Below are 26,161 nucleotides of genomic sequence, written 5' to 3'. Positions count from 1 at the left end.
GTGTTTTGTGTTGTATGTGTTTTGTTGTGATTTGGGGTGTGTGTTTTGTTGTGTGTTGATAAGGAACTTGAAAGTGTGGGATCTTATTGCTTGTTCAATGCTCTTTCAGGTTGTCCTATCTCACCTTATTTATTGATTACTGAACCCTCAGAATTGTTGAGTTTGCAATTATTGAAAGAAAAACTAATCATAATTAATCCTCTATTGTTGTGCTTGGAGTGTTGTGGTGTATTTTTGTTTTGTATGTTATGTGTTGTGTGTTGTGTTTTTCTTGTGTCTTGTGTGTTGTGCACTTTATACTTTTCTTGTGAGTTGTGTGCTCAGTACTTTTCTTCTGTGTTGTTTTGTTGTGTTGTATCTTTTGTGTTTTGTGATTTGGATTTTTTGCTTTGTGCTTTTGTTGTGGTTTGTTTTGTTGTGTGTTGTGTGTTGTGATATATTTTTATTTTATATATTGTGTTGTGTAAGTTGTGTTTTGTGTTTTGTGTGAGCTATGCGGGTTGTGCGGGCTGTGCGTGCTCTGGAGGGAGCAGAGGAGATAGTTGATGTTGAGTTGAGGAAAGAGGGAAAAGTTGAAAGTACTTGGATGCGTGGTGTGTTTCATCCACTTTTATAGACTAGAAAGTACTTGGATGCGAGGTGTGTTTTCTTTTGGCTACAACACCAACACTCTTCTCCCTTTTCACATTTGGACTCTACGCACTGATGGGACATCAACTTGATGCTGCAATGGTATTTTCAAATTTATTTCACCTAACCTTACTGATTAGTTTTTCTTCTTTATTTTGCACTTAATTATTTTCTGTCAATGTTAAGAAATCTAATACAGTAAAAAACCTCTTTGCAGGTTTTCACTTGTCTTGCATTGTTCAACCCCTTATTTCACCACTAAATTCATTCCCTTAGGTAATTAATGGATTGATTGATGTGAGTCTCCTATATTCCATAGTTTTTATGAAAATATTTGATTTGTACATGCATTGGGATGAATAGTTTCTATTAATGTCACTGCAGGCCATCATATCTTCTGGACGGTTGAGTAGGTTTCTCGCTTGTCCTGAACATAAATTTAAAGTTGGAGACACAAATTCCTGTCCATAATCATTCCTAAGTGAACAGCCTGATTCTGTTCAAGGTTTGGGTGTATTTATCCAAGATACATGTTGTACTTGGTCAAGTAGTGAGGAACAAGCATTAAATATGGTGTTGAATCATACTCTCGAATGAACCTTCAGATGCTTCAACAGAGACAGATACACCAAATCGTGAAACAGGACTCAACTTTTCCTTCGGGTCACACCAAAATTCAAAATACTATTGTTTAAGTCACACATGCATGTATAAATATCAACTCCCCTTCTTTTTCTTCTTTCTTCTTCACGCTGTTATTGTGCTTTTTTCTTGTTCTGTCAATTTTGTTTTCTCTCTATTGCTTGATTTGAAGTGTAAACTACACTTTTCTTTTCTTTTTTTTTACTATGTATACTTATTGTATCAGTGGTCTTTTCAAATGTGAAAAATGCTTAGTTTCTATTCTGTATGTATCTCTTTGTTAATGTAAGTGGCAAATTATTAAGGGTGATTAAAGGGAAGGATTCCACCAAAATAAAATTTGAATTTCTGTACTCATTTTATTTTAGTTTTTTTAATTGAAGGTAAATAAATTTGCTTAATTTAAAAATAATATTAACAGTTTTTTCAAAGCCTATAAATATAACAGCAAACGAGAGAACCATGTGTGCATGCGGGAATAAAAATCTTCAAAAGATTTTTAGGTTTGACCCAATTCAAAAGTTATCACCTGAAACAAGCATGATGTATATATTACTTTTTTTTTAATATTTTTTTATTCTAATTTTTGTCAATTTGCTAAATTAGTTCTAATTTTGTTTTTATGTTCAAATAAATTTTAATTTTCGTCAATTTTAATAAATTAAGTTCTTTTTTTCTGACATCGTTTAAATCATTAAAGGTTATGAACGGTGACGGTTAAATTTAATTTTTATATTAAAATTCATATTTTTAATTAAATATTTTATATAATACATTAAAATTCATATTATTATAAATTTTATATAAAAGATAAATTTGGTGACAAAATTGGTTAATATTAATAAATAAAATAATCTTAACTTATAATTAAATAATATTTTTTTAATCATTAACTTTAATTTAGAACAACAGTAACTTCAAACAAGTTTTCATCAAATTCTAATTATAGTCAGGTTTTAAAATAGGTAATTCTAGTCTGTTTTAAAAAAGGAAATTAGTAAATAAAATAATTTTAACTTATAATTAAATAATATTTTCTTAATCATTAACTTTAAATTAAATTATCAATAACTTCAGAAAGTTTTCATTCCATTTTAATTGTTTGCTCTTTACCTATAAAATATAAATACAATCTAATTATTCAACCATTCACAATCAACATAATGTTTGAATAATATTTTAGAAATTTGACACACGATGGAAATAAAAGCTTAAAACTTAATATTCATTACAATATTTTGACAGATAATAAAAAGGTAAATTATAGTTTTGATTCTTTATCCAAATTATAAAATTCTAGTTAACTTCGATATTTTAAATTGTATTTTATTCCTTATCTTTTAAATTTGAGTCAATTTGGTTTTAAAATAAATATAATTTTTAATTTTAAGATGGGAACCGTGAAAATTATCCTATTATATTTAAGTAATGTTTTAGCAAAAATTGGGCCCGTGAAGCAACAGAATAGTGGTAGCATGAATTATGATATGATTGACCGGTTAATGGTTTTGTGTGTTATAAATAAATAATAAATAAAATATTAATGAAAAATGTTTTCAAATGAATACTAAAAATTGTTTCAATTCGGCCCAGCCCAGAGCATGGTCTTGGTCTTTTGTGGGTTAAGACAAAAAAGTCTATATTGAAAAAAAGTTTCTATAACAAAATTTATAGGATTAAAAACTCCACAAAAATAATGTGGGTGAGGGTTAATCCATAGATTTTCATCTTCAACATGAAAAATATATTATTTTTTAAAATATATCATTAAACTTTTCGGTGACTTAGACATGCCTCATGAACCGAATTGGCCAAGCGGGCCAATGTTTCAGGCAAGGTCAACGATTCGGACAGGTCCGACAAAGATAATATCGACAACCCGGACGATCCTAATGACCGGGACGAACCCGACGACTCAGACTGAACATATGATCTGGACGGGCCAAATAACTTGGTTGGCCTCGAGGACCCGGACGATCCCGATGACCCGAACAACTCAAATGGCCGACGACGCGGATGACGTGGACGAACCCGACGACAAGAATGACCTTGACGGGCCCGACGTCATCGTGCTTGTCCGGATCGTCGAACACGTCTTGGTCTTCAGGCCCGTCCGGCTCGTCCTGGTCGTCTAGCCCGTCCTTGTCGTCGAACCTGTTCGGGTCTTTGGGCCCGTCCAAGTCTTTGGGCTCGTCGGACTTGTTTGGGTCTTCGAACTTGTCCGGATCGCTCGACTTGATCTTTCACTCTGGCTTAATGTAGTATTTTTGGGGGTCTAACCCACTTTAACCTTGACCCTAACCCACTGGAGAGGGGCTTTGGACTTGAGCTTTTTTTGGCCCCTCATTTGGGACCCTCCTAAAAGGAAACTTAATGAAGAGTGGATCAGTGCTAGCTAATGGACTAGGGACCAAATTGACATCTTCTCTCATAATTGTCGATGCAAAAAATAGAGGATGTTCATAATGAAAAATAAATAAATAAAAAATGGATTATCAAGATTACGTTAATATATATGTTATTTAGAAAGAAAAAAGTTGGAGAAAGAATATTATAGAATGATAATATCATGTTCGATAACATTTGATGTAGAAACAATAGAAAGATAAATTGGAAATATGATGAGGGTCAAAATTTAGTACAATGTTTTTCATATTTTGGTATATATTATTGGATTTGGAAGTGCATTCTGGTTTGACCAATTTAAAAATAATTCAGTAAATATAATGAAGATGAGTGTCGATGATTTTAAGGAGTTTTAAGGGTTGAGATCAAGTACTAGGACTTTAAAAACTATAATTTTTTAGTAAGTTAAGATTTTAAGATAATTTAAGGTTTATTGTGTAAAGTTTAAGGTCTAAGGTGTAAAGTTGAACATCTTTCTTTTTGTTTTGTTAATGATAAATCATATTTATCTTTTAGAAATTTTTTTAATAATTTATTTTCTCATTGTAGAAAATTTACTTTTAATATATTATTTGTTATTTTTTATTTGTAAGAGATTTGATATGTAAAAACTACAATTTATAAGCAATATCAATGTCCAATTATTATAATAAATACAATAAATATTAAAAAAATAAATAACAGTAACCAAAAGCAAAAGATATTAAAACCTTAAAAAAAAAACTTCTTTTCATAAAATAAATTTATAATAAAATACGATTTGATCACATATTCATAAAATTATTAGATAAATAAAATAAAGTACTGTAAATATATTTAAAAATTAAAATATATTCAAAAATACAAAATGTGTCTAATTTAATTTGAGAAAAATTCTAAAAAGATAATTAAAAATAAAATAAAATTTATTTTATCCTAAAAGTATGTAAAAAATAAAAATATATGATATTTATAGTTTTAAAATAAAATACATATCAAATCATAATAAAAAAATAAATAATAATAACTATTATAATAATTATATTTATTAATAATAATAATAATAATAATAAGGTAATAAAAATAATTATAGTTGTTATTAATGATAATAATATTTATAGTCGATAATAATAATGAACATAATAATAATCAATAACGATAATATAATTATAGATAATAATAATAATAATAATAATAATTATAGTTATAATTAGTAATAATTATAATGTAAAAATAAAATAATTATATTTTATAATAATAATAGTAATAACAACAAATAATAATAATAAGAATGGTGAATAATAAAAATAATATTAATAGTAATAATAATTATGGTGGTTAATAATATAATATTTTTGAAATATTAATTTTTTAAATTAGATAACAATTAGTCATATATAAAATATTAATCTCAGAACAATTAATAATTATGTTTTATTTAAATTGTTGTAATTAGTAACACTCTCATACTTTATGGTTATAATTTATATCTATTTTTACTATAGTTTTTTTTAATAGATTATTATTATTATTATTATTATTATATAATTTGACAATAACTTTTTCATTGAATTTAAAATTTATTGTATTTTATATTATTATTTATTTTCGATCTGCACATCCGATGTATACCAACTAATTCGAGCATGCATGGATGTAATTATTATTGACTATTTTTTATTTTTAATATCTTCATTAAGAAATAAATAATATAATTATTTTTATGTTTGACGAAAATATTTATTTATATTATTATATATATATATATATATATTATGATTATTTATATTTTGTAAGAGTTTATAGATAATATTTTAATTTTTCAATTCAAACCTAATTATTATTCGATCAAAGGATAATTTGGTCAATACATTTTATAATAGTCTGTCGTTGTTAAAATAACCCTTGTTTTCTGATATTCAAATCCCCTTAATTTTCATCTGATCTTCAAACCCTTAATTTTGATCTTTCAGTCAGCATTTCTACTTTATACAATCTCATTTCAAATAGTTTCCATTCAAATCTCTTTCTCTCTCTTTCTGTTAATTTTCAAGCACCGGAGCTTTGGCCCTCTCTGTTCCTGCTGTCTGATTTCTCTTCGTCTAATAATATTTTGCTTGTGCTTTATTTTCTTTTCAGTTGCGCTGTTATTTATATTGTTTCCTATTCTTTTCGTTTCTGTTCTTGTTTTCTTCTCGTAACCATGGATGCAGGATCTTTGAGTTCTTCTGGAGCCCTCAAAGATCGGATGACGCTATCCTCTTCGAGAACAGTTTATTCAAAGAAAGAGTTCCCAAAAAAATGTAAAGAAATTATGGCAAGATTTTTTTCCCTGATTATAATTTGTGTATATTTTGCATGATTGTCGGGGCAACATTTTAGATTAGTGTTTAAAATCTAAGTAATTAGAAGTTCTAATTTTGTAGAAATGTTCAGAAAACTTGAAATTAGTTTAATATTTTCAAAGATTTTGAATGGCTTTGAAAACTAAAGATGATAAATCTTCATGTCTTACTTTGAATTTGTTTATGGAAAGCCACCTGCACCAGCTGACTTAATTCCGGGAAAATGCACCATCTCTTCCTCTATTATTTCCCAACACTACAATTTGAACCCTTTGGGGGCATGCCGTTTTTAACACATGCACCTCCTCCTGCAATGTTCTTTCAGGTTGCCAAACCTCTCTCGCCAATACAATAGTCAACCAAATTGATTATTACTTCAATTGATTATTATTTCAAGTAAATTATTGTTTGTTCTTCGTTATTTACTGTAGTGTTTCCCAACAAATCTTTGCAGTTGAATTTTATCTTCAATGTTCTTTTGTTTATGCAGTGATGCTAATTCAGTTGCGCTGTTATTTATATTGTTTCCTATTCTTTTCGGTTTTTGTTCTTGTTTTCTTCTCGTAACCATGGATGCAGGATCTTTGAGTTCTTCTGGAGCCCTCAATATCGGATAATGCAGGATCTTTGAGTTCTTCTGGAGCCCTCAATATCGGATGACGCTATCCGAACAGTTTATTCAAAGAAAGAGTTCCAAAAAAAATGTAAAGAAATTATTGCAAGATTTTTTTCCCTGATTATAATTTGTGTATATTTTGCATGATTGTCGGGGCAACATTTTAGATTAGTGTTTCAAATCTAAGTAATTAGAAGTTCTAATTTTGTAGAAATGTTCAGAAAACTTGAAATTAGTTTAATATTTTCAAAGATTTTGAATGGGTTTGAAAACTAAAAATGATAAATCTTCATGTCTCACTTTGAATTTGTTTATGGAAAGCCACCTGCACCAGCCGACTTAATTCCGGGAAAATGCACCATCTCTTCCTTCATAGAATTCTATTATTTCCCAACACTACAATTTGAACCCTTTGGGGGCATGCCGTTTTTAACACATGCACCTCCTCCTGCAATGTTCTTTCAGGTTGCCAAACCTCTCTCGCCGATACAATAGTCAACCAAATTGATTATTACTTCAAGTAAATTATTGTCTGTTCTTCGTTATTTACTGTTGTGTTTCCCAACAAATCTTTGCTGTTGAATTTTATCTTCAATGCTGTTTTGTTTATGCAGTGATGCTAATTTAGTGAGGGATGAGTATTTAAGGTTCAACATGGATGAACAAAGATGGGTTCCAATTTCTCTGATTGCAAGCTTCCTCGTGTAAGTTAATTATTCTTGATCGAGTAATATTTTCAACCTATTCTGCATAAATTACAGTTTCATATCTTAAACTTATGTGTAGTGGTGATTTTTTATGATCTTGGTAATATGGTTCAATGTTTTAGACAGTAATAATCTATTTTTTATGGATTTTCTTGATGGATTTTTATTTACCTTTAAGGAGTTTTAGGCTTTCATGATGGAAATTTTTGTTACACTAAGAGCATTGTTGGCAGTATAATTCGAAGATAAAATATAAAGGAATAATGGAGATGGAAAAAATGAATTTACGTGATGTTTAGGAGAAAACAGTCTGTTTTTATCATGTCCAAATTTGCTAGCTTTTTGTTTGGTGAATTTGGCTTTGATACTATGCTGCTTTTTAATACCCTTGTATGTTATTATTGGTTATATTTTTTAAATGTGACAGAATGTGGAAATAAAAGTTTAAAACATAGTATTCATCACAATATTTTGACAGATAATAAAAATGTAAATTACAGCTTTGATTCTTTATCCTAATTATAAAATTCTTGTTAACTTCTTAATTTTAAATTGTATTTTATTCCTTATCTTTTAAATTTGAGACAATTTGATTTTAAAATAAATATAACTTTTAAATTTTAAGATGGGACATTTAACAGTAAAAATTGTTATATTATAATTTAAGTATTATTTGATTTAACCCGTACAAAGCAGTCAAATCATCATTTTATAAATTATATTTTTCTATTAATAAATAACCGTTATAACCGTTATAGCTTAATTATTTAATTATGGCATGTTATAGCTTAATTATTTAATTATTACAAGCTGCAACTAAGGTACACAATAAATTGCTCAACAAGCTTATGAATGCACCTGTCCAATTCTTTGATCAGACCCCTGGTGGCCTGGTGGGAGAATACTGAACAGGTTAGAATAAGATGTCTTCAGGGAATAATAGCAGATAATGATAATATGAATTTTATGTTTCACGATTTCTTCTGTTTTGTGTAGATTATCTTCAGATCTTTATACCATTGATGATTCACTTCCATTCATTCTGAACATTCTTCTAGCGAATTTCGTAGGCCTGTTGGGTATTACAATAATTTTGTGTTACGTACAGTTACAATGATTTTCTTAGTTTGTCATATGTATTATGGAACTACCAATATTTGTCTTAATGTTCCCCATGATCTATTTTTATCTTTCGATTTTCTGTAGGTCTTCTTCTTACTCTTGCTATTGCCATTTTGTTATATCTACAGTAGATTTCAGGTATTATTTTTTCTTATTGACACTTTCATATTTAACCACACTCCTTGTTTTTTAGACTGTAAGTTCCTAAAACTATTAGGATTATTTGTTATTAAATTGTACGAATTTGGAAACCCTCATAATTATGGAGTACAAAATAAAGCTTTTATAAAACTACAAATAAATTATTTCAGTGTTTCTTGGGTCTCAAACGTTTAAAACCATAATCACTTCTTTGACTTGGTATAATAGACAGCAATCAACTGATCTATGCAGTGGCTTCAGTTCTTCTACATGTCAACATCGAGAGAATTACTACGACTGGACAGTGTTTTACGCTCTCCAGTATACTCATCATTCACGGAAACATTTGATGGATCATCAACTATTAGGGCGTTTAAATCTGAATCCGCCGTGAACAAGATCCCCTTCTAGTCGGAGGAAAAAGCCGATGTTAGCAAGATGCTAGTGCTCATGCCAAGAGAGGCTGCAAATAGCCACTCTCCCAGATTCCATGCAAGTGCTAGAATCCGATCTGACTCCTCACGCTGGCAAGGATAGAAATGACATACATAAAGGGAGGTCCTAACTGAATGAATTGAGGTTGAGTAAAAGCCATTCGCTTGAGAACAATTCTGCGATTGGAACTCGATCTGGGATTGGGATCTTAGGGCACTGAGAACCTACTGTATAGTACATTCAAGAGTACTCCTAAAAAAAAGAAAGAAAAAAAAGGCACACCCTAAGTCATTTTATAGTAATGATAATAAATAGAACTTTGTATCATGTTGAAGAACTTTACTCAACAAGGGTACTTAAGATATATATTGCATATCAATAAGATTTGAGGACGAGAAGATAGCTATTTGTTTAAAATCTTTTACTTGTCACATCCATTCATAATATGAAAATGAGTTGATTTGATTGTAGTAGCAGGCATAGTGCATGTGAAAATTACATTTTTGTTTATAGAGCACGTTTCAATTCTGAATGAATCTGCTGTCACAGTTTTAGTTTTTTGTTTTAATATTCTTACTATATAGGGAAATGATGGAAACTTTTGGGATTTGATTTCAACTTCACAACTCCAGTAATGAATCATGGTGTGGTAAAACAATTAGACTCTGATAACCTGCTGCCACTACGGACTGATATGGGTCCTTCTTCCTGTCATGATGTGATTTTATCCTGCTGGCAAGATGAACTGAGTAACAATGGCTCTAACCATCTTTGTTTAGAGCACTCTGTAGTGCATCTGGATGGTCATATCTCCGCCTGGGTTTAATGAAGGTATTTTTCAATTTGAAATCGTGTTTTCCTCCCACATACTAAACCAAAGTTTGTGCGTAATTCTCTAGTCTTTATATGCAATATTTATACTATATGACTGTTATGGACTGCTGGAATCTAATTCGTCCAAGTTATACCTTTTTCAACACTTTCGAATTTTCAATTCCAACATGGGATTCTACTTTTTCTGTGGAGATGCAAGTTCTAGCCTTTTTATCCTGAAATGAAAGGAAATTTAATGTCTGTCCAATAGCTCAGTAAGTTTATGTGTACAGAAGATGCTTTTTGTTTTGAATTATGCATTGATTTCTGTAACAAGTTCAAGGTCTATCAATCAAAATAGTATAGTTTCCCAACTACTGTTGTGATAGATAACTGATTGTTTATGTACCTAGAAATTTCGGTTGTGCCACTAGAAAATATACTCATAGTATGACAGCCTGCATGACATAACATGTTTTACTTGTACCTTGACATCTTTATTAGAAAAATACGATCCTTATCAATTTCTAAATAAGTAGAGAATTTTTCATAGTTTGTATATGGCATTCCATGGTCCAAGGTATTGATACCTTGACATGTTTTAAAGTTACAGAATCTGAATTGTTTATCATGTCAATTTAAAAACAAGATCACTTAAGTAGGATTACAAGGATTATTACATAATTTTAATGACATCAACACCATGACAATTGACACATATACTTATTAGTTACAAGGGAACACAACAAGATGTTTTCATATGATAATGAGTCCTTATCATGTCCTTGTTTTGTATTTGGATGTCTTTTATGAAGTATATCTATGTCAATATTAAAATACCAATTCTTTGGCCATAAATAAACCAAAGTTTAATCTGACTTTGCTTTATTTTATCTGGTTTCAATTTATTTACGCATTTACTAAGTGTATGAGAAATTCTTCCAGGTGATTAATGGTTGTTTTGGTTTTGCGGGGCCATTGTTTCTAAATAAACTGATCCAGTTTCTTCAACAAGGTGTTACGACGAGCAATAAAGTTTTTACTTGTACCAATTGTTTTATTAATCTCTTATTTGATATGCTTCTTCGTTACTTTATTCCCTTTAGGCACCATACTTTTATTTCGCATTCCTTCATACACAACTTTATATGTCAATTTAAAACATTGCAAATATCTATCTGTCAAATATATTAACATAAACATGGTTATGGTGATGGTGATGCCATTCCTTTTTTTTTTCTTAAATAATTTCCTTCTATTTGCATATCAAACAATTGGAACAAAAAAACTTTAAAAAAATTTGGTTCCATCTTTGTTATTTCTTCCAGGTTCAGTGAATGTGGATGGGCATTTACTTGCATTATCCTTGGGGCTCACCTCTATAATTAAGTAAGTTTAACTCTTGTAGTTAATATAGTTCATTATATTATATTTCACTTATATGTTTTTCCTGCATAATAAGTTTAAGGTTCAGGTGATGATTGTCCAAACCTTAAAAGCTCTATTTAAGTCATCTTTCTTCTATTCTTGTGCGTTATTGTTAGAAAGTTATCTTGATTGTGGTCATCCCTAATATGTTTTGGCTTTTATACTTCTAAAATCAACTCAATATAATTTTTAGTATAATTATCATAAAATAAATAATAGAATAAAAATCGAATATACATCTAAACATGATTGCTTTTTTATAGGCCATTGAGTGAATTTTGATGAACTGCATTATATATATATATAACTTCAGAAAGGTTGCTAAGTAAAACAAAAGTTCCCTGTGTTGGGTTACAAATTTAGGTGTTCCGGACTTTTAATAACTATGTATGACAATAATAATAAAAACACTCATACATTTCAATAAATAAATAAATAAATAAATAGAAAAAAAAATTCAAAAGTTTGATTACCACCCGTCACGTATATCGAATTTTCACTCTGGTAGTCTTCTTTCTCAGTTTATTCGGTAAATTTTAATTTTTGTTTAAAAATTACATTATGTAAAAAATAAATAAATTTATTTTTAGGATTAAAAATAAATCCAGTTGTTCTACTCAAGTTTTTTATTTTTTTATTACCTTTTAGAAAATAATAGATTTATTCCTTCATTTCTAACTACACTATATTTGGTTAATTTATCAATCATTTTGTTCTACTCGTTTTCTATTTTTTTATTACCTTTTAGAAAATAATAGATTTATTCCTTCATTTTTAATTACACTATATTTGGTTAATTTATCAAATAATGTTAATTTATTGTTGTATTTATACAATATAATGGGATTTTTAAATATTACATCATAGGAAAAAAGTCTTCATAAATATAATAAATGTAACGATTTCACTACAAAATTTAAGTCATATATCATATAAACGATTTCAGCTTTTATATATATATATATATATATATATATATATATATATATATTCTTAATTCTAGTATATTTTAATAGTTGTTTAATCAAAGCAGCCTAGTCCATTCTCACGAAAAGATTGGGCTTTCAAATTTGGGTTGCCCATCCCAAGGCCCAAAATAGAAGACGCTTTTGAGAATTTGATATTAGCATTTAGCCGTTGTGATTTCAAAACAGTACTCTATTCCTCTCTTCGCTCAATTGCTAAATCTCAGAAAGAAAAGAACGTTACTCTTTTGTGCTCCATTGCTCTCTTGGAAAACAGTACTCTATTCCTCTCTTCGCTCAATTGCTAAATCTCAGAAAGAAAAGAACGTTACTCTTTTGCGCTCCACTGCTCTCTGTTGCGCTCCACTGCTCTCTGTTGCGCTCCATTGCTCTCTTGCTTTATTGGTCAAGAAGTTGGATCTTGGAAATGGAGAACCATGAACGGTAATCTCACTTTCTCTCTACTAACCAATTGAATTAACCACTTCTTCTTTAACACAAAGCACCCGTTCTTGCAGATCAATCCATTCAAATCCAAATGCTCGCTGAAAATTCCACCGCTTTGTTCTTTGACTACGTTCCTTCTGAGTCAGGTTCCTTTTCTATTCTCTACTCTCTATTCAATTTTCCTTTTCGATTTGGATCGACCAAAAGAAAATAATGATCTTAATTTCAGCCAAAGATACATTGTTAATTTTGATTTGTGGAATTTCGACAGATGATGTATCGAAGCAAGTGAACGAGAAACAGACTCCGTGGATGAAAACACTATGTCACAGGGAATCCACCAAGTTTCTCCGGATAAGGGTCAAACACTTCCCATATTGAAGAAAATACTTGATCTCGACACTAAAATTCAGGTAAATCTTTAAAATCTACATTGAATTCTGTTTCTTTCTTTTCCTTAAATTTCTGGATTTACTGTTCGCTCGCATTCTGTTAATCTTTCGCAAACTTTATTTTACCGGGGTTTTATTGTTCATGCATTAGGATATGAAGAAGCATCATATAGCACTGTCTGGTGAAGTCCGTGCAGCTTCTCGGTATGCTTCCACTGTCGTCGAAGTGCAGGTGAGTTCTTATTTTATTGTGGGGTCGAGGTCCAGGGTCTCATCTTTCATCCTTGTTCTTTAAATTTCTTTCCACTTTTGTTAATGGGTCTCATCTTTCATCCTTGTTCTTTAAATTTCTTTCCACTTTTGTTAATTTCTGGGTCTTATTTTTGTGCAGATTCCTTGTTCTTTAACTTTCTTTCCACTTTTGTTAATTTCTGGGTCTTACTTTTGTGCAGATTCCTTGTTCTTTAAATTTCTTTCCACTTTTATTAATTTCTGGGGCTTCCTTTTGTACGGATGTTTATGATTATATCTTTGAATGCGTTTTTTGTGGTTTTGATACTGTTGCAAATTGTTCAAAGGAGTTTAATTATGACTTGAGAAAAAGCCGGGGATTGTGGGTTGAATTAGATGGGTAGCTTTTAATTTAATTTTATTTTTTTAGCCTAAAGATGTCGTTGTATTTACTTAAATTTAGGGGTTTCGGTTTCTTCTCTTCATGTGAGGTTGGATTCTAGTTATTTGACAATTAGTTGATTTGTTTGGAATTGAGCTCATTCTTTAAAGTTTGGTGGTGCGATCCATCTCTGTTTTGTGCTTTGTATTATGTGTTGTGTTATGTTTGATATGTTTTGTGTTATGTGTTTTGTGTGTTGTACGCATTGTTTTGTGTTTTGTGTGTTTTTATGGTTTTGCGTGTTTGTATTTTTGTGGTTGTGTTGTGTGTTTTGTTGCATGTTTTAATTTGTATGTGCTGTGTGTTTTTTGTTGTATGTGATGTGTGTTTTGTGTTTTGTGTGATTTTGTTGTGTTCTGTAATGTGTTTGTGCCTGTGTGTGTTTTGTGCGTTGTGAGTTTTGGGTTTTGTGTGTTTTATAGTGTGTGTGCGTGTGTGATTTGTGGTTTGTGTGTTTTGTGTTGTGTGTGTTTGTATTGTTTTGTATTGTTGTGTTATGTGTTTTTTGGTTGTGTTAACTGTTTTTGTGCTTGTGTTTTTTTATTTTGTTTTTGTGGTTATGTGGGGTGTTGTGTTTTGTGTTGTGTGTGTGTTTTTTATGTTTTTTATGTTGTGTGTTATGTGTTTGCTGTGTTGTGTGTGTGTGTGTGTGTTTTGTGTTGTGTATGCTTTGTGGTGTGTGTGTTTTGGGTTGTGTGTTTTTGTGGTGTGTTTGGTGTTTTTGTGTTTTGTGTTGTATATGTTTTGTTGTGATTTGGGATATTTGTGTTTTATGTTGTGTGTGTTTGTGTTGTGTTTTGTTTTGTACGTGTTTGTGTTAATTACTGTTGTTGTGTTCGGTGTTTTTGTTGTTGGGTTAATTGTTTTTGTGCTTGTGTGTTTTTTTATTTGTGTTTGTGATTGTGTGGGGTGTTGGTTATTTTTTATTTATATTGTCTTTTGTGTGGCGTGTTGTTTTTGTATTGTGTGTTATGTGTTTGGTGTGTTGTGTGTTTGTGTGAATTGTTATGTTTTTTGTATGTGATTTGTGTTGTGTGTGTGTTTTTTGTGTTGTGTATGTTTTGTGTTGTGTTTTGTGGTGTGTGTTTTGGGTTGTGTTTTAGTGGTGTGTGTTTTTGTGTGATTTGTGTTTTGTTTTTTGGGGTGTTGTGATTTGGGGGGTGTGTGTTTTATGTTGTGCGTGTTTTGTGTTGTTGTATTCAGTGTTTTTGTGGTTGTGTTAATTGTTTTTGTGCTTGTGTGTTTTTTTATTTGTTTTTGTGGTTGTGTGGGGTGTTGGTTATTTTTTATTTATATTGTCTATTGTGTGGGGTGTTGTGTGCGTTTTGTGTTTTTGTGTTGTGTTTTGTGTGTGTGTGTGTGTGTTTTGGGTTGTGTTATGTGGTGTGTGTTTGGTGTTTTTTGTGTTTTGTTGTGATTTGGGGTGTTTGTGTTGTTGTGTTCGGTGTTTTTGTAGTTGTGTTCGGTGTTTTTGTGGTTGTTCGGGATGTTGGATGCTTTTGATTTATATTGTCTTTTGTGTGAGGTGTTGTGTTTTGTGTTGTGCGTGTGTTTTTTGTGTTGTGTGTATGATTGTTGTTATGTGTATGTTTTCTGTTTTGTGTTGTATTTTGTGGTGTGTTGGTGTTTCTGTGGTTTGTGTTTTTGTGTGATTTGTGTTGTGTTTGGTGTTTTTTGTGTTTTGAGGTATTTTGATTTGGGGTGTGTGTGTTTTGTGTTGTGCGTGTTTGTGTTTTGTTGTTGTGTTCGGTGTTTTTGTGGTTGTGTTAATTGTTTGTGTTTTTGTGTTTTTTATTTGTTTTTGTGGTTGTGTTAGGTGTTGTTGTTTTGTGTTGTGTGTTTTTTGTGTTTGTGTTGTGTGGTATGTGTTTGGTGTGTTGTTTGTGTGTGTCTTTTTTTTTTTGTGTTGTGTATGTTTTATGGTAGGTGTGTGTTTAGTGTGTTTTTGTGGTGTGTGTTTTGTGTTTTGGGGTGTGTGTTTTATTGTGACTTGGGGTGTGTGTTTTGTGTTGTCCATGTTTGTGTTATGTTTTGTTTTGTGTGTGTTTGTGTTGTTGTGTTCGGTGTTTTTTTAGTTGTGTTAATTGTTTTTATGACTTGTGTGTTTTTTTATTTGTTTTTGTGGTTGTGTTGGGTGTTGATTGTTTTTGATTTATATTGTTTTGTGTGGTGTGTTGTGTTTTTTGTGTGTGTTGTGTATGTTTTGTGTTTTGTGTTGTGTTTTGTGGTGTGTGTGTGTGTGTGTGTGTGTGTGTTTTGTGGTGTGTGATCACTGTTTTTGTGTTTTGTCTTGTATGTGTTTTGTTGTGATTTGGGATGTTTGTGTGTTTTCGTGTTGTTGTGTTAAGTGTTTTTGTGGTTATGTTGATTGTTTTTGTTCATGTGACTTTTTTTATTTGTTTTTGTGGTTTTTGGGGTATTGGATGTTTTTTATTTATATTTTCTTTTGTGTGTGGTGTTGTGTGTGTGTTTTTTATGTTTTTGTGTTGTGTTAAGTGTTTGGTGTGTTGTGTGTGTGTGTGTGTTTTTGGTGTTGTGTATGTTTTGTGATTTGGGATGTGTGTGTTTTGTGTTATTGTGTGTGGTGTTTTAGTGGATTTGTTGACTGATTTTGTGCTTTTGTGTTTTCTTATTTGTTTTTGTGGTTGTGGGAGGGGGTGTTGGATATTGTATGTGATTTGTGTTGTGTGTGTGCTTGTGTTGTCTGTTTGTTTTTTGTGTTGTGTATGTTTTGTGTTATGTTTTGTGGTGTGTATGTGTGTGTTTTGGGTTGTGTTTTAGTGGTGTGTGTGCTTTTTTGTGTTGTGTTTTGTGCGTGGTTGTGTTGTTTTGTTTTGTTGTGTTCGATGTTTTTGTGGTTATATTAATTGTTTTTGTGCTTATGTGTTTTTTTTGTATTGTGTAAGTTGTGTGTTTTGTGTGTGTTTTTTTGTGATGTGTTTTATGGTGTGTGTGTGTGTTTGTGTGTTTTGTATTTGGTGTTTTTGTGTTGTGTTTTGGGGTGTGTGTGTTGTGTTTTGTTTTGTGTGTGTTTGGTGTTTTTGTGATTGTGTTAATTGTTTTTATGACTTGTGTATTTTTTATTTGTTTTTGTGGTTGTGTGGGGTGTTGATTGATTTTGATTTATATTATTTTTTGTGTGTTGTTGTGTGTTGTGTTATGTGTGTGTTGTTTGGTGTGTTGTGTATGTTCTGTGTGTTTTGGGTTGTGTTTTTGTGGTGTGTGTTTTTGTGCGTTTTGTGGTGTGTGTTCAGTGTTTTGTGTTTTGTTGTGATTTGGGGTGTTTGTGTTGTTTCGTGTTGTTGTGTTCATTGTTTTTGTGTATGTGAGTTTTTTTATTTGTTTTAGTGGTTTTGTGGGGTGTTCAATGTTTTTGATTTATATTGTCTTTTGTGTGGGGTGTTGTGTTTTTTATGTTTTTGTGTTGTGTTATGTGTTTGGTGTGTCGTGTGTGTGTTTTTTTATTTGTTTTAGTGGTTTTGTGGGATGTTGAGTGTTTTTTATTTATGTGGGGTGTTGTGTTTTGTGTTGTGTATTTTTTATGTTTTTGTGTTGTGTGTTTTTTATGTTTTTGTGTTGTGTGTTTTTTTATTTGTTTTAGTGGTTTTGTGGGATGTTGAATGTTTTTTATTTATGTGGTGTGTGTTTGTGTTATGTGGTGTGTTTGATGTTTTTTGTGTTTTTGTGTTGTGATTTGGACGTGTGTTTTTTGTTGTGTTTTGTGTTGTTGTGTTCGGTGTTTTTCTGGGTTTGTTGACTGATTTTGTGCTTTTGTATTTTTTTTTTTGAAGTTGTGTGGGGGTGTTAAATATTGTCTTTTGTGTGGGGTGTTGTGTCTTTTGTATGTGATTTGTGTTGTGTGTGTGTGTGTGTTTGTGTTGTGTTATGTGTGTATGTGTTTTGGGTTTGGTGTGTGTTCTGTTTTGGGGTGTTGTGATTTGGGGTGTGTGTGTTTAGTTGTGTTTTGTGTTGTGCGTGTTTGTGTTGTGTTTTGTTTTGTGCATGTTTGTGTTGTTGTGTTAGGTGTTTTTGTGGTTGTGTTAATTGTTTTAGTGCTTGTGTGTTTTTATTTGTTTTTGTGGTTGTGGGGTGTTGGTTGTTTTTTATTTATATTGTCTTTTGTGTGGGGTGTTGTGTTTTGTGTTGTGTATTTTTTTTTGTGTTTATGTTGTGTGTTATGTGTGTGTGTTTTTTTCGTGTTGTGTATGTTTTGTGTTGTGTGTTTTGCTGTGATTTGAAGTGTGTGTTTTGTTGTATTTTGTGTTGTGCGTGTTTGTATTGTTTTGTTCAGTGTTTTTGTGCATGTGTGTTTTTTTATTTGTTTTTGTGGTTGTGTGGGGTGTTGAATGTTTTTTATTTATATTGTATTTTTTGTGGGGTGTTGTGTTTTATGTAGTGTGTGTGTTTTTTATGTTTGGTGTGTTTTGTGTGTGTGTTTTTTGTGTTGTGTGTTTTGGGTTGTGTGTTTTTGTGGTGTGTTTGGTGTTTTTTGTGTTTTGTGTTGTATGTGTTTTGTTGTGATTTGGGGGGTGTGTTTTGTTGTGTTTTGTGTTGTGCGTGTTTGTATTATTTTGTGTTGTGTTTGATGTTTTTGTGGTTGTGTTAAGTGTTTTTGTGCTCGTGTGTTTTTTAGTTATTTTTGTGGTTGTCCGGTGTTGGGTGTTTTGGATTTATATTATCTTTTGTGTAGGGCATTGTGTTTTGTGTTGTGTGTTTTTTATATTTTTGTGTTGTGTGTTATGTGTTTGGTATGTTTTTGTGGTTGTGTGAGGATGTTGGATGTTTTTTATTTATATTGTCTTTTGTGTGGGGTGTTGTGTTTTTTGTATATGATTTGTGTTGTGTGTGTTTTTGTGTTGTGTGTGTATGTGTTTTGTGGTGTGTGTGTGTGTGTGTGTTTTGGGTTGTGTGTTTTTGTGGTGTGTGTTTTATATTGAATCGCAGTTTTATACAATAGTTTAATTCAGTTATCAGATTTTGCAATTTTAGCCTTTTCTAAGTTTATTTTACGTTTTAGGTACTTAGATTTTTTGTTGTAACCGGTGTTGGTAGTTTGAACTGTGTTTTAGTCATATTTTGTCGTTAGAAACTTTTTACGATAGTTAGATTGCAATTTCGTAGACCTTGCCAAGCCGAGGTATCTGTTTATGTCCTCCTACGAACAGGTTAGTCTTTATATCTATGCATAATTCGCTCCTTTTTAACATTGTTTGATAAATTGTTTGTCAGTTCTAGTGATTTTTTTCAATGCTTTCTCTCAAATTGTTGTCAATAAATATGCCTTTGTTTTAATATTTTCGTTTTTTTTCTTATAGAGGGTGCAACCCTTTGATAAAAGATATCAGTCCCTTCTGTTGCAGCTGAACCGTATGAAATAATTGCATTCAAGGTATTTTCTTACTTTGTTTGTGTGTTTTAACGTTAAATTAAACTACGTATACTTGTACATATTGCCCGTAGATATTCAAACACAGGCCGATTCAAGAGAATCCAAGTCATTTCACTTTAATTGTTTGCCCTTGTAACTAACAGCAGCAGAACTAGGTTGGTAATTTCCTGTCTTCTTTTTTGCTTTTGTTTATTTTGTTACTTAGTGATATTCTTAGTTATTTGTTGTTTTTAGATATTGACTCTTGTCTTAGCTTTGTTTTATAGTCTTAAACTTGTTTAGATATGTTTCCAAGTGCTGTACAGATCTTGCATGGTTACTTCTCTACTTCTTAGTTCTTGATTGTGAATGACTTTTTGAGTTTCTAATTTGAGTTGATAGTTTCTAGTCAGTTTTACAACTTCTTTCAATAGAATTGAATAGCTTTTACATGAAAAGTCAGTTTTGAACCAGTTTTGACAAGATTTTACCTACTGTGAGATTTGAGCTTTACTTTCTTTCATTGTGTGATGCATTCATGTTATTTACATTTTCAGAACTTGTATTGTTTCTCTTCGAACTCTGACAGTTAGAGTCCTATTGATCTTGAGTGCATTTCTAATTTGATTGGTGTGATTAGAAGCTTTCCAAGTTTATGATAATGTGAATTTGCATAATGTGCTGAGAGTTAAACACCTAGACTGAAACACTTGAGTGAAAGAGATGTAAACACTGCCTTGGTGAGGTCAATTCTGGTTTAGATGCTGATTTGGATCGTTTGCTATTTGGTTTTATTGATTTGAGTTGTTTTTCTCTGGGTGGAATGCTTGAAACTTAGATTAGTTATTCTTTTGTCATTTACAGCTTTGAACTAGGAAGGTAGAATGGTTTTTCTATGCAGAACTGTGAGTAGATATTTTAGTCCAGTTTTAGTTAGTTGGTATATTTTTTTTTTGTTTTTTAATGCCTAATTTCTTGCTTTTAGGACAAATTTGGTTTATAGAGTAAACTTTTAATCCAGTTTTGTGTAGAGTTTAACATATTTGATTGCTTATTATTCAATCGTATTTGTATGTAGATAAATATTATTTTCTTCACACAGCGTGGCAACAGTGTATGAAATTGTTCCAGGTGATTAATGATTGTATTGGTTTTGTTCTCTAACTCTTGATGACTAGTTGTACTTAAGATGATATGTTTGGTTTGTAATCTTTGACCTGATGTTTCATTGCCTTTTAAGCTGCTTTGAAGCACTCTGGGACCCCTCCAACTAATCCTTCTGTTGATTATCCGTCTGGTGATTCAGATCATGTTTCTAAGAGAACAAGACTAATGGGAATATCATATGAGGTAAGCTGGTTTGATTTATTGAAACATTGTTATAATCTTAGAACTCATTATTAGTTACATGTATTAACTATTCATGCTGGAAATTGACTAAATTTTGTTTTCTTGATTCAATCTGTTTGTTGGCACGAATGTGGGGGACATTGCTTTGTGGGAACTGGGCTCCAATGAGCGGTTGTTGATAAGGAACTTGAAAGTGTGGGATCTTATTGCTTGTTCAATGCTCTTTCAGGTTGTCCTATCTCACCTTATTTATTGATTACTGAACCCTCAGAATTGTTGAGTTTGCAATTATTGAAAGAAAAACTAATCATAATTAATCCTCTATTGTTGTGCTTGGGTGTTGTGGTGTGTTTTTGTTTTGTATGTTATGTGTTGTGTGTTGTGTTTTTCTTGTGTCTTGTGTGTTGTGCGCTTTATACTTTTCTTGTGAGTTGTGTTTTCTGTACTTTTCTTGTGTGTTGTTTTGTTGTGTTGTATCTTTTGTGTTTTGTGATTTGGATTTTTTGCTTTGTGCTTTTGTTGTGGTTTGTTTTGTTGTGTGTTGTGTGTTGTGATATATTTTTATTTTATATATTGTGTTGTCATTTACAGCTTTGAACTAGGAAGGTAGATTGGTTTTTCTATGCAGAACTGTGAGTAGATATTTTAGTCCAGTTTTAGTTAGTTGGTATATTTTTTTTTTGTTTTTTAATGCCTAATTTCTTGCTTTTAGGACAAATTTGGTTTATAGAGTAAACTTTTAATCCAGTTTTGTGTAGAGTTTAACATATTTGATTGCTTATTATTCAATCGTATTTGTATGTAGATAAATATTATTTTCTTCACACAGCGTGGCAACAGTTTATGAAATTGTTCCAGGTGATTAATGATTGTATTGGTTTTGTTCTCTAACTCTTGATGACTAGTTGTACTTAAGATGATATGTTTGGTTTGTAATCTTTGACCTGATGTTTCATTGCCTTTTAAGCTGCTTTGAAGCACTCTGGGACCCCTCCAACTAATCCTTCTGTTGATTATCCGTCTGGTGATAAGGAACTTGAAAGTGTGGGATCTTATTGCTTGTTCAATGCTCTTTCAGGTTGTCCTATCTCACCTTATTTATTGATTACTGAACCCTCAGAATTGTTGAGTTTGCAATTATTGAAAGAAAAACTAATCATAATTAATCCTCTATTGTTGTGCTTGGAGTGTTGTGGTGTATTTTTGTTTTGTATGTTATGTGTTGTGTGTTGTGTTTTTCTTGTGTCTTGTGTGTTGTGCACTTTATACTTTTCTTGTGAGTTGTGTGCTCAGTACTTTTCTTCTGTGTTGTTTTGTTGTGTTGTATCTTTTGTGTTTTGTGATTTGGATTTTTTGCTTTGTGCTTTTGTTGTGGTTTGTTTTGTTGTGTGTTGTGTGTTGTGATATATTTTTATTTTATATATTGTGTTGTGTAAGTTGTGTTTTGTGTTTTGTGTGAGCTATGCGGGTTGTGCGGGCTGTGCGTGCTCTGGAGGGAGCAGAGGAGATAGTTGATGTTGAGTTGAGGAAAGAGGGAAAAGTTGAAAGTACTTGGATGCGTGGTGTGTTTCATCCACTTTTATAGACTAGAAAGTACTTGGATGCGAGGTGTGTTTTCTTTTGGCTACAACACCAACACTCTTCTCCCTTTTCACATTTGGACTCTACGCACTGATGGGACATCAACTTGATGCTGCAATGGTATTTTCAAATTTATTTCACCTAACCTTACTGATTAGTTTTTCTTCTTTATTTTGCACTTAATTATTTTCTGTCAATGTTAAGAAATCTAATACAGTAAAAAACCTCTTTGCAGGTTTTCACTTGTCTTGCATTGTTCAACCCCTTATTTCACCACTAAATTCATTCCCTTAGGTAATTAATGGATTGATTGATGTGAGTCTCCTATATTCCATAGTTTTTATGAAAATATTTGATTTGTACATGCATTGGGATGAATAGTTTCTATTAATGTCACTGCAGGCCATCATATCTTCTGGACGGTTGAGTAGGTTTCTCGCTTGTCCTGAACATAAATTTAAAGTTGGAGACACAAATTCCTGTCCATAATCATTCCTAAGTGAACAGCCTGATTCTGTTCAAGGTTTGGGTGTATTTATCCAAGATACATGTTGTACTTGGTCAAGTAGTGAGGAACAAGCATTAAATATGGTGTTGAATCATACTCTCGAATGAACCTTCAGATGCTTCAACAGAGACAGATACACCAAATCGTGAAACAGGACTCAACTTTTCCTTCGGGTCACACCAAAATTCAAAATACTATTGTTTAAGTCACACATGCATGTATAAATATCAACTCCCCTTCTTTTTCTTCTTTCTTCTTCACGCTGTTATTGTGCTTTTTTCTTGTTCTGTCAATTTTGTTTTCTCTCTATTGCTTGATTTGAAGTGTAAACTACACTTTTCTTTTCTTTTTTTTTACTATGTATACTTATTGTATCAGTGGTCTTTTCAAATGTGAAAAATGCTTAGTTTCTATTCTGTATGTATCTCTTTGTTAATGTAAGTGGCAAATTATTAAGGGTGATTAAAGGGAAGGATTCCACCAAAATAAAATTTGAATTTCTGTACTCATTTTATTTTAGTTTTTTTAATTGAAGGTAAATAAATTTGCTTAATTTAAAAATAATATTAACAGTTTTTTCAAAGCCTATAAATATAACAGCAAACGAGAGAACCATGTGTGCATGCGGGAATAAAAATCTTCAAAAGATTTTTAGGTTTGACCCAATTCAAAAGTTATCACCTGAAACAAGCATGATGTATATATTACTTTTTTTTTAATATTTTTTTATTCTAATTTTTGTCAATTTGCTAAATTAGTTCTAATTTTGTTTTTATGTTCAAATAAATTTTAATTTTCGTCAATTTTAATAAATTAAGTTCTTTTTTTCTGACATCGTTTAAATCATTAAAGGTCATGAACGGTGACGGTTAAATTTAATTTTTATATTAAAATTCATATTTTTAATTAAATATTTTATATAATACATTAAAATTCATATTATTATAAATTTTATATAAAAGATAAATTTGGTGACAAAATTGGTTAATATTAATAAATAAAATAATCTTAACTTATAATTAAATAATATTTTTTTAATCATTAACTTTAATTTAGAACAACAGTAACTTCAAACAAGTTTTCATCAAATTCTAATTATAGTCAGGTTTTAAAATAGGTAATTCTAGTCTGTTTTAAAAAAGGAAATTAGTAAATAAAATAATTTTAACTTATAATTAAATAATATTTTCTTAATCATTAACTTTAAATTAAATTATCAATAACTTCAGAAAGTTTTCATTCCATTTTAATTGTTTGCTCTTTACCTATAAAATATAAATACAATCTAATTATTCAACCATTCACAATCAACATAATGTTTGAATAATATTTTAGAAATTTGACACACGATGGAAATAAAAGCTTAAAACTTAATATTCATTACAATATTTTGACAGATAATAAAAAGGTAAATTATAGTTTTGATTCTTTATCCAAATTATAAAATTCTAGTTAACTTCGATATTTTAAATTGTATTTTATTCCTTATCTTTTAAATTTGAGTCAATTTGGTTTTAAAATAAATATAATTTTTAATTTTAAGATGGGAACCGTGAAAATTATCCTATTATATTTAAGTAATGTTTTAGCAAAAATTGGGCCCGTGAAGCAACAGAATAGTGGTAGCATGAATTATGATATGATTGACCGGTTAATGGTTTTGTGTGTTATAAATAAATAATAAATAAAATATTAATGAAAAATGTTTTCAAATGAATACTAAAAATTGTTTCAATTCGGCCCAGCCCAGAGCATGGTCTTGGTCTTTTGTGGGTTAAGACAAAAAAGTCTATATTGAAAAAAAGTTTCTATAACAAAATTTATAGGATTAAAAACTCCACAAAAATAATGTGGGTGAGGGTTAATCCATAGATTTTCATCTTCAACATGAAAAATATATTATTTTTTAAAATATATCATTAAACTTTTCGGTGACTTAGACATGCCTCATGAACCGAATTGGCCAAGCGGGCCAATGTTTCAGGCAAGGTCAACGATTCGGACAGGTCCGACAAAGATAATATCGACAACCCGGACGATCCTAATGACCGGGACGAACCCGACGACTCAGACTGAACATATGATCTGGACGGGCCAAATAACTTGGTTGGCCTCGAGGACCCGGACGATCCCGATGACCCGAACAACTCAAATGGGCCCGACGACGCGGATGACGTGGACGAACCCGACGACAAGAATGACCTTGACGGGCCCGACGTCATCGTGCTTGTCCGGATCGTCGAACACGTCTTGGTCTTCAGGCCCGTCCGGCTCGTCCTGGTCGTCTAGCCCGTCCTTGTCGTCGAACCTGTTCGGGTCTTCGGGCCCGTCCAAGTCTTTGGGCTCGTCGGACTTGTTTGGGTCTTCGAACTTGTCCGGATCGCTCGACTTGATCTTTCACTCTGGCTTAATGTAGTATTTTTGGGGGTCTAACCCACTTTAACCTTGACCCTAACCCACTGGAGAGGGGCTTTGGACTTGAGCTTTTTTTGGCCCCTCATTTGGGACCCTCCTAAAAGGAAACTTAATGAAGAGTGGATCAGTGCTAGCCAATGGACTAGGGACCAAATTGACATCTTCTCTCATAATTGTCGATGCAAAAAATAGAGGATGTTCATAATGAAAAATAAATAAATAAAAAATGGATTATCAAGATTACGTTAATATATATGTTATTTAGAAAGAAAAAAGTTGGAGAAAGAATATTATAGAATGATAATATCATGTTCGATAACATTTGATGTAGAAACAATAGAAAGATAAATTGGAAATATGATGAGGGTCAAAATTTAGTACAATGTTTTTCATATTTTGGTATATATTATTGGATTTGGAAGTGCATTCTGGTTTGACCAATTTAAAAATAATTCAGTAAATATAATGAAGATGAGTGTCGATGATTTTAAGGAGTTTTAAGGGTTGAGATCAAGTACTAGGACTTTAAAAACTATAATTTTTTAGTAAGTTAAGATTTTAAGATAATTTAAGGTTTATTGTGTAAAGTTTAAGGTCTAAGGTGTAAAGTTGAACATCTTTCTTTTTGTTTTGTTAATGATAAATCATATTTATCTTTTAGAAATTTTTTTAATAATTTATTTTCTCATTGTAGAAAATTTACTTTTAATATATTATTTGTTATTTTTTATTTGTAAGAGATTTGATATGTAAAAACTACAATTTATAAGCAATATCAATGTCCAATTATTATAATAAATACAATAAATATTAAAAAAATAAATAACAGTAACCAAAAGCAAAAGATATTAAAACCTTAAAAAAAAAACTTCTTTTCATAAAATAAATTTATAATAAAATACGATTTGATCACATATTCATAAAATTATTAGATAAATAAAATAAAGTACTGTAAATATATTTAAAAATTAAAATATATTCAAAAATACAAAATGTGTCTAATTTAATTTGAGAAAAATTCTAAAAAGATAATTAAAAATAAAATAAAATTTATTTTATCCTAAAAGTATGTAAAAAATAAAAATATATGATATTTATAGTTTTAAAATAAAATACATATCAAATCATAATAAAAAAATAAATAATAATAACTATTATAATAATTATATTTATTAATAATAATAATAATAATAATAAG

General features: G+C 30.8%; 1 protein-coding gene across 27 annotated transcripts in view; it reads left to right on the top strand.

The window, feature by feature from the left end:
* The window catches only part of LOC114183669 (ABC transporter C family member 13-like), a 40,219-nt gene extending 17,251 nt beyond the window's left edge, over positions 1–22,968 (top strand). For 9 of the 27 annotated variants that reach the window (XM_085673863.1, XM_085673855.1, XM_085673857.1 and 6 more), the window contains 6 exons: positions 19,057–19,285; positions 20,188–20,240; positions 20,350–20,459; positions 21,265–22,160; positions 22,276–22,355; positions 22,443–22,968. In XM_085673863.1, coding sequence (XP_085529989.1) covers positions 19,057–19,105 — 49 coding nt within the window. In that variant the 3' untranslated portion in view covers positions 19,106–19,285; positions 20,188–20,240; positions 20,350–20,459; ... (1 more) ...; positions 22,276–22,355; positions 22,443–22,968. Of the gene's footprint in view, positions 1–491; positions 733–847; positions 928–1,014; positions 1,541–5,562; positions 6,707–7,083; positions 7,139–7,232; positions 7,323–8,531; positions 8,586–8,816; positions 9,494–9,607; positions 9,855–11,164; positions 11,226–12,297; positions 12,674–12,747; positions 12,823–12,947; positions 13,090–13,219; positions 13,301–19,056; positions 19,290–19,666; positions 20,460–21,264; positions 22,161–22,275; positions 22,356–22,442 lie in introns of those variants that run through there. The other 18 variants (XM_085673866.1, XM_085673872.1, XR_014995338.1 and 15 more) reach the window with 17 other exon arrangements.
* Positions 22,969–26,161: the final 3,193 nt, after the last annotated feature.

Source organism: Vigna unguiculata, chromosome 5, assembly GCF_037176805.1.
Source record: "Vigna unguiculata cultivar grain cowpea cultivar isolate G323 ecotype 2 chromosome 5, ASM3717680v1, whole genome shotgun sequence".
Taxonomy (NCBI): domain Eukaryota; kingdom Viridiplantae; phylum Streptophyta; class Magnoliopsida; order Fabales; family Fabaceae; genus Vigna; species Vigna unguiculata.
This window is presented reverse-complemented; position numbering and strand designations above follow the sequence as displayed.